The sequence below is a fragment of the Myiozetetes cayanensis genome, unplaced genomic scaffold (genome assembly GCF_022539395.1).
Source record: "Myiozetetes cayanensis isolate MyiCay16 unplaced genomic scaffold, myiCay2020 scf6-25, whole genome shotgun sequence".
Classification (NCBI taxonomy): Eukaryota; Metazoa; Chordata; class Aves; order Passeriformes; family Tyrannidae; genus Myiozetetes; species Myiozetetes cayanensis.
In genome coordinates this window covers 52549826-52564786 of record NW_026087853.1, presented here as the reverse complement: position 1 = coordinate 52564786, position 14961 = coordinate 52549826, and the positions used below count along the sequence as shown (strand labels likewise).

Below are 14961 nucleotides of genomic sequence, written 5' to 3'. Positions count from 1 at the left end.
GCCTGTTTTACAGTGGAAAAAGGTGTGATGTTTCAAAGCGTGTCAGCTGCTTTCTTATTCTTTAAGTGCTTTCATTCATCAACTGCCTTCATTTATTATATAAAATATAGATATTGCTACTATAACATTATCATCAATTTAAAAAAATACTGAGTCATTTAACAAGATATCTGAGTAGGGGTGAAGGTTAGGATATAGGCACCCACACAGTCACCCCACACATTTATTTCCTGAATCCAACATTTCCTCCTGTTCTGTGGGAGTTCAGAAAATAGTTGTATCATTCATGTCTAGTTTATACTGTGGCATATAGTTTAGGGTTGGGATTGGTGGCAGAGTAAAGGTTTTTGAAGCAAATTTTCTTTCTGAATTCTTCAGTACTGTTGAAATTAGGAGAAAGTGCTGCCAGTGGGCCAAAAGCTGATGTATTCAGTGGCTCCCCGATTGCAATCTGTTGTTCGAGGTAATTTTGCAAATTGAAAATCTCAGTAGTCTAGTTTATGTCTGTATGCTGTAAGTCTCTAAGTTTGAGAGGGAGCAAATGACAGTATTGACTCATTATTTCTGGGTTTCAACACAGGGATTGACAACCTGGTTATATTTTGGGTTGGATTCGAGGTTAAGTCTTGGTTGGCTAAAATTGCATTGCTCGGGTTAATTGCTGGTTGCCACAAAGCCACTAGATTTTGGAAAGGGATGGTTCTTAAGAATCTGGGCCTCAGACTTTGAAACAGCATTATTAGTTTACAGGTTGGTGGCTTTTTTTTTGTTTCTGTTTTCTATAGGGATCTGTTCTCTTTAGATATTCTAAGTCAATTGTAGAGTTTCAATTGGGATAAGAGGTTCAGATATTACATCTGAAGAACTCATTTTAGTTTTTCGTTTTCAAGGTTCATCAGAGGATCGGTGTCCAAAGGAATATGGTGTCCTGTCTCTTTTTCTGTAGTACCTGATCACCAGGCAGCTGCTGATAGGTTCAGGTCATGCTTCTTTTCAAAGCTTGGGACTCTAAAGTCTCTGGGTCAGCCCTCTCAGCTGAGTCATGTGCTGATGGTTGGTCAAGGCAGGTTTTTTTGCTTCCTTTATTATGGGGATTGTTGTGGAAAAGATTATAGCATTAGGTCTAGGACAAGCATTAGAACTGGAGTTTGTGGAAGAGGTTTTGAAAACACAAAGGTAGGGATGGATCCAGGCATGAATTAATAAGGCTGATATTTATCATTGTTTTGAATAGAGAGTGGTGCTTAGACATCTGACTATGATTAGAATTGTGGTTATGGTTACATTTATTGATGAGAACTAGGAAGCCTAGAGAGAGGAGACCTTGTTTGATTCTTAAGGCTTTAATTCTTGAGAATAATGCCAGTATTGATACCTAATGCATATTTTCTCTTTAATGTTGAAATCTGCCCAGTCCATTACTGAATTTAGAGTTTGATTTGGAGTTGGAAGTCTTGTAGAGATGAATTGGTGGGTTTGATTTTTATTCACTGCCTGGCTTCAGTTTCTGGCTTGTCCACACTTCTTACTTGCTAGTGCAGTTCTAGACTTCCTTTCTAAGCATATGAATTTGTTGTCCTCAAAGGAAAACAACAGACAGGACTGCTCAATTAATCACAGAAGGTTGCAAAACACATCACCTCTTCACTCCCTTCATCACACAGCCCTCTCCTCTGAACTGATCTTATACCACTGAACACTGTTTTACATGTCCATGGGTATGCAGTCCACATCTTTGGCCCCACACTTTAGAAAGACCTTCCAGCTATCTGTGCTCATTAATTTAGCCCTTCACTTTCAGAAAACTCTGCCTCAGCAATGCACAGCTAATAATATACAGGGCTTTGTGATGACCAGGGCCAAGTACTTTGCAGTCTGTTCACTGCTGTGTGTGGGTTAGCCCGGAATAATGCAAAGGGGAGCTAATGCATAACAATTGGCCAGAAGTCTCCAGGTGTCAGCAGAAAGGAGTTTTTTGAGTTATTTCCAGATATCAGAAGACTCTCCTGAGGGATTCTGAAAAGCTGTTTAATACCTCATCTATACCGCTCAGCTAGTCACACTGCTAAAGCATTCAAGTTCTGTATATAGTGTGTACCAGAGGCTCATCAGACTTAATGTTTTTAAAACGTATATCAAAAAAATGATTGCTAACTCTGAGGGTTTTCTGAAATCAACCCTGCCTGAAACTTTGTGCAACATTATGGAAATCAGTAGTGTTAGATTATCTGCAAGGGAGAATTTAGTCCAGGTGCTTTCTCTTCAAAATCTTCACTGCAACATATTTTTAATTCTGTATATTTTCTAGCTCAACTACATATGTTTGGGGTTTTTTAAGAGAAGTAATCACGCCACCTTTTTTCTCATGTAAAACTTGCTTGATTTCTTTTTCTTTCTGTTTATTTTAGCTGCAGAATTCCCTGAAAAGTGACTTGTGCCTTGATCAAGGGCCAGACACAGAGAATATCCCAATCATGTATATCTGCCATGGAATGACACCACAGGTTAGTTTGTCTGATGATCTCTGATATTGCTGCTGCTCTCTGCAGATTGTGTAGGAGGAACCATCTTGTACCTGTCATTGTTTTCCTGCAACAATACCTCGGTAAGCTGTTTGATAGCTCTTTTATAGAAAGATAGAACATTATTGTTGCTGTAAATTGACAATCCCCTGTATGCTTTGATGAGGAAATTTATTTATTAATTTTGAAAGAATTTAAGGAATATGAGAGTCAGAACTGTCCCAGGTTTGTTGATAAAAGCTTTCATTTCTCATCTTTAACTGTGCATGTCGTATGAATTAAACAATGCATTTTAAGACATTTTACACTCATATATAGGTACACTCATAGTTTATTTATACATTATCTGAAGCAACATCTTTTTTTTACCTCATATATTTACTGTCTTATTTCCACAAATCTGAAATGTACAGACACCCTCTTCACACCATACAGCTGTGTCAAATTCCAAACCCTGTCCTTGTGAAAACCCCTCTTCCAAAGCTTCTTTTTTTCCTTTGTCTGCTGTTGTCCTGTTGGTCTAGTACGTGCCAAAGACTCGAATTACCAAAACCTTTCTATTTTCTTACACAACAGCTGGATTTATTAACTTGGCAAACAAGAGGGTTAAGACATTGTCTTCCCAAATAAGTGAGTGTTTCTAGGCAAGTCTTGACAGGAAAAATAACTTTACATGGCCTAGAACATGCTTGTCAGACAGATGTGTATATTTTTTAACTTTAAAAGTAACATATGCAAAAATGACATAAAGGAAATAGACATACTTGTGGGAGTGGTTGGAGAAACTGAAAAATTCCTCAAGTTTCAATTATTTTTTTTAATCTGACTACCTTTTATATTGGCTCTCTTGAAAGGACCCTGTTATGCCCCACCTTATGAGGTTATGGAATGTGGTTTTACCCTGGAATTGTCAGTTACCTGGTTTGACTGTACAGCAAATGAATCCTTGTAATATCTTAGAAACAAACACAGAGCAACAGGATAGTCCTCTCCCCTGTACCTGGGTCTCACAGTGAGCTGGAAACGTGAGTTTGGTGAGCTGCAGATAGGATTCAGTGCCTCCTTGCCAGGTTACACACACTGCAGCTCTGTTCTGTGCTGGCTTTCTTGGCAGAGGGCCTTTAATATTGATTACTAGTGGCATCATGCTCTAGTAAATTATGAATGATGAAGGCAGAAATATCTGAGAATCCCATCCATCAGAGTTGTTCACTGCGTGGGCTGTGGCTTATTTGTCACATAATTATGTGGGAACCACGGTTTGCCTCCAGGAGGTTTTGAAGATAGTCCTCAGCGTTTGTGAAGGAACTGTGCAATTCACCCGTGAGCCAGAGACATTATTCTTCATCCTCTGGGAGGACACCATGACTCTCGTGGCATATCATCTGTGAGAACAACACACTGCAGGCATGGTTGTAAATTCCAATTAGAAATTTTAATTAGAGTTGAGAGACAAACAACAACAAAAAAGTCTCTTCAATTAGCACAGTTCAGTATTCACCAGATAAAGAACTACCTTTGAACGTCATCTCAAGCTCTGTACAAATGAGATAGCAGCAAATAAATGACAGGGGGAAAGGAGGCAAAGGAAACTTTTCTTGACGAGATCCTGCTCTGTCATAATCACAGTGTTATGTTTCCTCTCCATTACTATGTATTTAATTTTTAACTAATGTTAAAATCAATGTCCAAAAAGGCCTAGATATGGATAAGATCCCAGTAATGAGGGAAAACTTTTTTAAAAGGGAATTAGAGTTTCCCTGTGTTAGGGATTATGGTATCAACAGGGATTCATCATACTTCTATGAGATTTCCATTGCACATGTTGCACTTCTTGCTTGAGCAGAACTGCAGCCATTTACTTTTTCTCTAGCATGTTGGAAATATTTGTATTAATATTCCTTTTAATCTTAGTGAACTTACCAGTAACCACAAAAGATACTGGTGAGATGCTAATTTTATTCTGGTAGTGGTGAAATGCTACATGAAGGGGGATATTGTGCCCAGCTGGCAGACCTTATCAAAATAGATCAGTGCCCTGATGCAGGACTGCCTGAGTATGAGTGTTTTGGTGATGCCTTTCTTAGCTCTGGTGCAAAGTTTTGCTGCTGTAGCTGTTCCATTTACAGTTTCATTGCTGCCACCATGGAGGACTTTGCACAGTTGCATCTAGTTGTGCAGTAATATATCTGGCTGTCAGGAACTATTCCCCCATTAAGTTGCTGTTCTTAGTTACTGCTATAACCCCTCTTCCAAACTGGGTAACTTCCTTTTATTTTTCCCCAATAACCTCTTTCAGATGTTTTTGGATTTTCAGCTTTTTGCATAGGAAATGGCTTAGATGAGGTGTTTGACATCAAGGAATAGTTTTAGAATTGTAGGCACAGCTACTATTTCCTTTTAATATGTATTACACGGGGAAGAAATCATTGAACAGAAAGGGAACAGAATACCTGACATTAAAATTCCATGCTCCATGTTTTGCAGACAGTATCAAAAACATCATGTGTAGCTTCATAATTAAAAACAGTAGAAAATGGCAAGGAAGTATCCTCAAATATTGCAATGAAATGATCAGAAATAATTTTCTCTGTGGTGTTTCAGTTTAATTTTAAATAGAATCAGAGTTAGTGATGGTAAGAATTCTGTGACTTAGATTTCCCAACCTTTCAGTAATCCACTCCATATGTCTACTGTAACTAACATTGGCATATTCATGGTTCATTCCTTCAGTGCTTTATCTTGGAGTGCTTTATAACTGTGTTTGTTTTGTACTTCCATTCTGCAAAGAGAGGAACTGATGCAAATCTTACATAAAGTTAAATAGTAGGATGGAATGGAAAATCAGAACATAATCTATCCATTTCCTTAGTCCTCTGATACTACTAATGAGAAAGAATTTGTCCCAGCAGGGTATTTGGCTTGGCCTGAAAAGACAGAGGGCACTTGAAAAAACAGAATCTGTGATTAGGTATGTTTTCTACCCTCCTTCTGTCTTCAGAGGGTGCTTTCCAGGGTAGCTGTATTTTGTCCTGGTCCCCAGGAGCCTGAACACTTCAGGAGTTATGATACCATCCACTGTAGAGCCCTGTGTTCAACCAGTGGAAAAATCAAAATGAGTGATGATCCTGCAATGCGTTCACATGAATTTAGGGAAGATTTGCTATTCCTTTATCTTTAGTAAGAATGATTTCATTACAAAATGTTACCCAGATAATTATAGATTCTGCTGAGGGCTTCCTTGTCTGAGTGGTAGCATCTGAACAGTGTAACTGTTAAGTTGCTCATCCTCCCTTGATTCTGCTGCCCCAGGGTTTTGCTCCCTAAGCCTCACATCCTTCCATTTCTGCCTTGAGTCACTCTGCCCAAAACAGAACTGTCATTACTGCTCCCATCTGTACAGCAAGATACAGTGGTATGGCATATGGCATCACTCCCCAGACTCATCAGCAAGAACACAGCCATCACACCTGAGCATCTGTTATTGCTTCTTGCAGCCACCAAGTACTGGGCAGCTTTTAGATGTGCGTGAACCAAGGCCATAAAGTGGTTTTGGTACCTTTAGTGTGTTGATGGTCATCCATTTGTAAGGGGCTTTTATTGTCTGTCTTAGCCTGTCATATCAAAGCTCTCCTGCTGTGCAGTGCTGCTTCTGCTTAGCACAGCTGAGCAAAACTGGCTTCTGCAACTATTAAAACAGCTAATATAGTAAATGCAACATGGTAAAATAGTTAACAAAAGTAGGTCAAACAGGTCCCTACTACACTGTTTAGTGATGGCAAAACCACGTTGCTTTAATTGCAGGGGGACAGGTCAGAGGCAAAGCACAGCTACCCCCCCATCAGTGTGATGACAGAGGGAATTAGAAAAACAGGTGGACTTGGCACTAAGGAAGAGAGTGAGAGGAGATGAATATAAAGAAAAGAAGTGAAGGCAGAGGAGTAGTAGTGGCAAAACAATATGTAAAACATAAAGTTCATGTGGGGTTGTGGGGGTTTTGCTGTTTATTTTTTCGAAGTGGTTCATGCAGAAAAGGATAAAGGTGCTGTTTGAATTCTTCACCATGTTGAAATAAAGCAACAACTCAGTCATACGTTTAGGCCTTAGAAAATCTATTTCCAGCAGCACCCCTATTTTGCATGGAGAAGATGGTTTGCTTGTACTTCCAGTAAGTAAGTACAGGCCTGACTGCATTCTCTTCCCAGTTCTGGGAACTTCCTGAACCTGGATGTTTGTTGAAAGACTGCTGTTTAACCAGGCCTGTAATCTTGAAGGCAGACTGTAGACAGTGTCACTTCCATTAAAACTACTCCTGAGTGATAATTTAGATTTTTTGGTGAGAATGAAACACCACATTATTAGAGACTTTATTGTATGATAAACGAATACCATCAATCAATGAAGTGATTTTAAGTACAGACTTACCTTGAAAAGTGCATGTGATTGAGGGGATAATGGGCAGTTTTGTTCTCTTGTTCAATAGCTTCTGGCTCATATAACTCTCAATTTATAAGCAGTTAAACCCCAAAGCTCAGTCAGTGATATAAAAGTCAATACAAACCAGTCAGATTTTTAGGAATTCAAGTTGAGGACCAGGGTCAGAAGACTAGATTGGGAGAATCACTAGGAGAGAAGTGCAGGTGAGAAGGGACATCCATTTATATCATTTATATGATATCATTTCACAAGAGATTGCAGAACTGACACTTGGACACCTGTGACTACAGCCCTGTCTGGTGCAAATTATTGCATCTCCACTGAAGGCAGTGAAAGGAAGACATACCAACACACAGAACTGTGCCAGTTCACACTGTACTGACCTGAAAAAGTGATGTTGTGTTCAAAGCACAGTGTGGGAAGTACTTGAAACAGCTGTTACAAAAACTCCCAGTAACTCTTAACCTCCTAAAAACTATTTGTGTGATTCATGGCTGCTCCTTTTAAAATGTTTTCCATATATATTTTTATAAAAACTGCATTTTCTTCATCAAACCTCTTAGCGTGGTGTTTGTTCACACATAGATATTTGTTAATTTGTAACCAGGAACATATGTATGACTAAAAATGGCTATCGTTGAAGGCATTTATATTCCACTAAAAAATTACAGGGTCAATCACGAACACTGTATAGTTATTAGTCCAATCTGTAAAACCCAGGAGAGGGAAAATTCATAGATGTTCAGCAAATAATTATCAAAATAATTAAAATTGCTTTGAAAATTATTTGGCGGGGGGAGATGAATACATTTGTCAGCTTATTTTGCATGAATAATTTAGACATCTCTAAAGTTAGTATGATCTTCAAGTTATTGAGACATTACAAAGATAAACATCTCAAAATTGAGTTTTAATACGGCCTTAATTTTAGTGAGTCTGTTGCTATGTTGAGTTTTTTCTTTAGATTCCTGTGCCTAATGAAATTCATATTGTATTGGACAATCATCAATACCAGGAAAGCTGGGAGAACCACCCCATGCTTTGTCAGAATGAGCGTTAAGGGAATTAGGAGGCAGAAACAGGAGCCCTCTTGGGACTGGCTTTCTGTGTATGTAAAGTATGATGACCAACAAGCATTGCATACCATTTTATAAGGAGAAATTAATAGACAAAATGTGATTTATACAATTTACTACAGGTAGGATTTCCATAACATTTTTTCATTTGCTTAAAAAAAAGAAATCCATGAATAGTGCAGCTGCTTTTCCTTGACAGTTTTAATGCTGCTGCCGACAGAGTCCCACGATACTGCTGCCCTGAAAAGTTTTAAAGGAGCTCCTGAAGCTTAAGCATATAGCTGTGATGACTCAAACTCTGAGCTCCCTCATGGATGAATATATGTTCTTTTTCTCCTACATCCGAAAATTAAACTGATAGTAATATTGTAATCTAGGCCAGTGTTCTAAGAAACTACAGTGAAATACATACATTTCAGAAATGTCTTCTGTTGTTTACAAGTATTGTTCTGAAGTGTGTGTGTGTAAAACACATAAGCATTGCAAACTGAGGACTCTGTGCTAGAAAATTGTATAACAGAAGGTCCCACATGCAGCTGTTGCTGATTCTAGCACTTTTCCATGGTTGTAAGGGAATAAGGAGGAGCAGAACAAAACATGCTGATGGATCAGTGATTGACCCTTCAGAGTTGAAAAATCACTGCCCTGAAGATGAGATGTCTACAGTAAACATTTTCAGGCAGTCTTTTTTTTTTTTTTGAGCAATAAAGGGAAGCAGAGCAGCTGTTTATCAACTCTCAGTTATATGAAAGCTCAGGGTTGGTGTTCACGTTTGTCTTCAAGGTAAATGTTAGACACGTTCAACACCTGTGTACGAGGCAGCCTGATCTGAGATCTGCTCTGTGAAGAACCATTTCTTTCTAGAACTAGAACCAGAATAACTTTTTTTATCTAGGTTGCTCAGTTCTGTAGAGTCCCAAGTAATAGAAGATAATTTAGATAGCCAGTGAAACTGCCTAGCAAGGATGGTTATAAGCATTAATAAATTATAATTTTTATTTTAAACATATTCTGTAAATTGCTATGGCAATTAATGTCTTATATAAGACATTCCTGCTGGGTAGTTTATTGAGGCTATTTATATTTCTACTAATTTCTTGCAGTGCATAAATCCTGATTTTGATCACAGTAAAGTTAATAGAAATTGTGACCTTGTTTGCAAGGGAAGCAAAATCTGGAGTTAGTTTTTGCAGTCCTTTTCAAAGTTGAGTTTTTCTATGTATACCTGAGAAGCTAAATCCAGCAACACTTTTTCAAAGCTGTGGTCTCTTTAAAATATATAACAGGTGTATCAGGAAGCTATAGAGATGTTTCAAAGGCTTTTAAAACCAACCACTCCTTCTTGGCTTAGCACAGGCAGTACAGTACTTTCTTCTTGAAGATGTGATTGAAGACATTTCACATTACGTATTATTTTATTATTTTAATATTTTTCCTTAAATTTTATTCTGGCCAAATTCCCATTATTTACTGCAGTGCAAAACTTCAGAGAAACTTTTAATCTGATTTCTGGAGCGGTGTTTTTACTAAGCCATTTGCCATGAATTACTTCTGTACTTGCTGTGGCAGTGTAAAGGTTTGCAGTTGGACTTAATGATCTTAAGGTCTTTTCCAACCTAAACAATTCTGGGATTCTAAGAGCCTTTCTGTTGATAGAGATAACATGACTGTTACCCCATCTTCTGTGTTGGTTACTTCGTTCAAATCCAGTGTCCATTGCTTGGTGGGAGAGATTCCCTTAAACTGAAGAGAATTGTTCTTTGGCAAGAAAGATCAGTAGTGGTGAATTTTCAACTTGTGAGTGTGGATCTGATCACTAGGCCCACTGGAGAATGATTTTTAAACTGTGTTTTGCAAATGATCACAGGTCTTTATAATAGTAGAATGGAGACTAAGCTGTCTCTTCGTTTTATGAAAGTATCAGACATACTGAATGTCATTCTCTGTTCAGAGAGGAAGACACATTTGAATTCAAAAGAATAAGCACAAGAGGTCCTTCTTCAGGTTTCAAACCTAGGATAGGTTTTTGTGTGTTATGCTTCACTGGTTAAAAGCAAAAGCAAAGGAAAAACTGTAGAACTGCCTTATTCTGAATCAGAGGAAATATCTTTTACATCTCTCAATTTGGAAATAATGGAATGGATACTTCTGCTTATTTATTTTTGTGCTTGAAACCATGCAGTGTAAAAACGTTGTGTATTCCTGTGAGAACTGAGAGAACTGATCACTTGGAATTGAAACTCCAACCATGGTGAAATGAAAGAGTTGAAAAATAATATTTTTATTTCTAAGAGTAACATTGATTTTCTCATTTGGAGGCATATAGAATTTTTGTAGTCTTAGAGAAATGGTTTTGTTTGGAAGAAATTTTTTCTTTGTTTAAATAGGATTGTCTAGAATAAAAAAACTTACAAATGTCTTAGATTCTTCTGAGATCTGTATTCTTCCCTAGTGCACAGGATTCCCTGCTGAAGGTGAGCATGAATAATGAAAAAGGAAAATACTATCATAAGCTGAAACTAGTGATCTGGCTAAAGTACTAGTCTTGACATTCAGGTTCCAGAACCTCAGTTGAAATTAAAAAGAAAGAATTCAAAAAGTCATTCAATTCTTTTGAGTGCTATGAGGAAGAACATTAAGAACTTGAATTACTTGAAAACTTAGAGCCAAGAAGGCTCTAAGGAAAAGGTCTTTTTAATTAATACTGGCTGACTGCTAAGCAGTTTTCTGACTGAGAAATGGCTGCTCATTTATGTGGGTAGATGCAGCAGAAGAGTCAAAGGTAACTTGGCCAGTGCCATAGAAGACGCATGTTTGAAAAAGCAAATAAAACCCCTAGCCACAAAATATAACAGGAATAAAAGCAGTTGTCTGTAATATGCTGTATCTGTTCAGTCATCCATTTTTCCAAATAAAAGGGAAATGCTCATCTCAGAGAATAGATAAGAGCTCTTTCATGATAGCAGTACTATTTAATATTTTATAGTAGAGGTGCTGATGCAATTTTACATCTCTTAGAAGATGTGCAGAAAATATAAAGAAGCATAAGTTAACCTTTAATGGGAGGAGAGATTGCAAATGCTGATCAGAAGTAATGTCAGAAAGGTACTGAAAAGGTGCTATCAACGACATTCAGTTTCTCAGCTTTTGCCTAGTAAAGCAGGATTTCCACAGAGACAATAGAAACTTCAGTTGGCAAAAAATCTGATGTAATTTACCTAGACTTGATAAACTCAGCTTTTATCACATTACTGCAGAAAAGAATAATGCATCATATCAGCAAAAAGTAGTAGTAAGTGAGCTTGTGGAGTGCTCAGAGCAGCACACAGGGACCACAAAAGATGCTCATGTGTAGAGACAATGGGATTAATCCATTAACACCTCTGATCTCCTCTGTTGGATGCCAAGACTGACAGACTGGGGGCTTTCTCAGTTTGAGATTTTTTTGGGGTTGGATTTTCTTTGTTATTTTTAAGAATAACTTGTTAGCTCGTGTTGCTGTATATTACAGAAGGTTCTTCACAGATTTTTCTTTAAATAATTTATGAAGTTTTTTCACTTCATGTTTTGTGCATTATTTTTCTTGTATTTTTTCTTTGCATTTTAGGTGTTGCATTTGCCTCTCAGTCTTTTCATCTAGAATTCCGTTGCCTTTCTATATGACTATATCCTACATCGGCATCATTATCATCTTTTCTGGTTATCTTGCCCACTGTTGATATACCTTTTATTGGGGTAGAGAGGAACATTTATCTGCTGCCTCTGTGGTTTGACTAGAAACAATCTGTTGTGCATTTTGTTAAATAGATGACACTGATGCAGGAAGAGGGGAAAATGGAATATCAAAGGAATTTATTTTCAGGCTATTTAATGTCTTCTTTTGTTTTTGTTTTTTTTTTTTTTAATTTTGTGAGATTCAAATCCTGGTTACTGAGCTTCTCATTGTCACTGTTAGAACTTTCTTCCCCATTTTACATTTTCAGAACAATTTGCCCAGAATACCTGTGGTAAGAAAACCCGCACTGAAAACATAATTGAAACAAACTGTTGGGAGCAACTGCAGTGCTTAAGAATTTAGAATTATCAGAGCATTTCAAACTCTCATGTACTGTTTTAATTTAGAAGAGATTAGAGTTGTTAACCTGAATATTATACAATCATTCAGGACTGTTCTCATCTAGCAAATATAACATTTCCAGGCGATTTTTCTCCTTGTGTTATAGTGAGTGGTTTTTTTGTATGGATAGCTTTGGACAAAAGGATTTCAGCAGGTTAAAATATCAAAACATTTGGAACATGAAGGTGAAATATTGCTGGGCTGCTAGACGATAAGCCTGGCACATGGATTTTGGATTCAGGTCCTGTGTGTTTCCTGTTGAACACTAAGCCGATTAAAGGTAATGCTGCCTTTCATCTTTGCTTTAGTTCAGGAGCCCAGGTGTACAATGGTCTCTTACATCCACCCAGAGAGCTGGTGCCGAAGGGCTTTGGAGCCAACACCCCCAAAACACACAGGCTGTTGTGGTTTTGAAGCTGCTGCTGCTTTGGGCAGTGCTTGGCCAATGCCCTGATCTTGGGGCCTAAAGCTGCCCTCACTCAAGCGCTTGGCAAATGAGCACTACTTGTAGGGACAATCATAAAACAAGGGCAGGGCTTTCCTTTGCTAAGTTGAAAATTATTTTATTCAATGCTTTTGGAGAAATAGAGCAGCTGTGCTGGATACCTGCAGTGTCTCATAATCTAATACTATTTGAGCAATTCACATTTTGTAAGTGCATTAATTTGAAATAGATCAGAGTTGCATATTATGTAGCTATTACTAGAGTTATCCATATTTTAAAGATGTCTGTTCTCATTGCAAATTGGCAGTTCAATCAGCAGTTTTTAAAACCAATTGTCGCTTACAATATAAATTCAGCATAAAACCAGCCTAGTTATTGGAGCACATGTATAGCACTTGGAGATTGATGATGTAGTAATTGTTAGAGGGTTGTCAATTGAAACATTCTTTTGATTGATATTATACTGCCTCTTTTGTTACTTCATCAGAGTTGAAGTTCTGAAGGTCAGATTTTTGTTTCTCAAATTCTTAAGAGTATGTGATTAACTGTTACAGAAGGTAGTTAATACAGTAGATGGAAGATTCACTTTACACTTTCTTTAGTTTTATTGATAATTTTATTATGTCATTCCATTAATTGAAGTCATCCACTGGCTCATTTAGAATTCATGGACCAAGTTCAGTCCCCATGGAAGCATATTTAACTCCCTCTGTAATTACATGAGCCATACTACTTCCAGAGTATTCATTCAAATTCTGATCAGCAATTCAGCTTCAGCTTAGTTTCTCCCTGGTATTGTTCACCACTTGCAGAGTACAGTTATTTGCAGAAATGTTTATGGAATGATTGTATCCACAGTGTGATTCTGAGAACAGGGGATTTTTTTTTCTCCTGCTCATTAACTATCATTTGTCCAATCAGGAAGCAGAGAGAATGTCAGAAATTATTTGTTCACATAAAATGTTGGTTGAATATTTATGAGTAACTGAAAAAAACCCTGCACTGATTTGTAAGCCAAGGAAAGAACTATGTTTGTCAGATAATTTATTTGAAATCAGCAATCAAACTGGCTCTTAGCAAGAGTTGAGTTCAATCTAAATCTGAATATATTTATGGAGTAGTGGTGTTTCCCCCAAAGGAAAATATAGGATACTAAAGACTTTGATTTAGCATGATTTCAAGAGCCAATGGCTAGAACTTAAAGCCAGTTGGATACCCGTTAGTAATAAGGTGCAAATTCCTATCAGAGCAAATGAGTGACCATCATAGAAAACAGTGACAGTAACTCCTGAAGTCATCTAAGCTGACACAATTCTGGAAACTATAATTTAATGTGATGCAAGCCATTAGAGGTAAGCAGGTGGGAATATAGAGTCCATGGCATATGGAAAAGCAGAGAGAAAAAACTGATGGTCCTCTTTGGCTCTTAAATCCACTCACATGTCAACCAAGTGGCAGTCACAGCTAGGACTTCTTTGAATTTGGATTCAATTTAGAGTGTTCAGAAATAACACAGTTACAGCAGATGAACAAAGCTGTGCCTTTAAAGAAATTATGTGTGTGGGGGCAAGAGGGTTTAATGTGTTTCTGTATAGCTTTAAAACTAGTTGTTAAATTTCTTGAATAATTTTCCCTCTTTTCTTTTCTTTTCTCTTAAAGTGTGATTACACAAATTACACGGGGATAGCTCTGTTATGCCAAGCCTTTCCACTCAGCTGGCTGTCCATAAAGGCTGAGAGCAATCAAGTGGAAAAGCTGAGGAATGCATTTAAGTCATTCTGATGTTACAACAGCATTAACTTTGTATTTGTTTAGCAGGGAACTGCACTGATTGGGAACACTGGAGCTTTGTTGCTCTTGCTGTGTTAAAGATGTAGTGATTTATGCAGCACACATATTTCATCTCAGCATTTATTTTTAGTGCTTTCAAACTCTGAAATTAGCCTTAAAACTGTGAGGTCTGCATTGACTGACTCACTAATGACATCACTTTGGGAAGTTAAAAATAGCTACACAGTTTATGAACTCACATGTTTTGTTAAAATAAGAGGAAGCTTAAATAAAAAATAAAATAAAATAAATAAAATAAAATTTAAGAAACTGGAGAAAACTGAGATAGGCTACCACATTAAACCTGGAACTTATATAAATTGTGCTGGTTTGCATTTGATGTGGAGGTCTGTGACCAAAGGGCTGGGACAGAACACAGTAGGTAAAAAGTAGATCATGGTAAATCAGAGCTGTGAATTTCAGGTTGGGTTTGAGTTTTTCATTTTATATGAACATGGAATCAAATCCTTAAATTTTTTATTTGTTCTCAAATGTGCTCATGGGAGGAAATCTTCCATTGTTCAAATTATCAAA

General features: G+C 37.4%; 1 protein-coding gene across 1 annotated transcript in view; it reads left to right on the top strand.

Moving 5' to 3' along the window:
• GALNT18 (polypeptide N-acetylgalactosaminyltransferase 18) overlaps positions 1–14961 on the top strand; it is a 224863-nt gene that overhangs the window by 175233 nt on the left and 34669 nt on the right. Inside the window, exon 10 of the mRNA XM_050335385.1 lies at positions 2409–2504. Coding sequence (XP_050191342.1) covers positions 2409–2504 — 96 coding nt within the window. The remainder of the gene's footprint in view (positions 1–2408; positions 2505–14961) is intronic.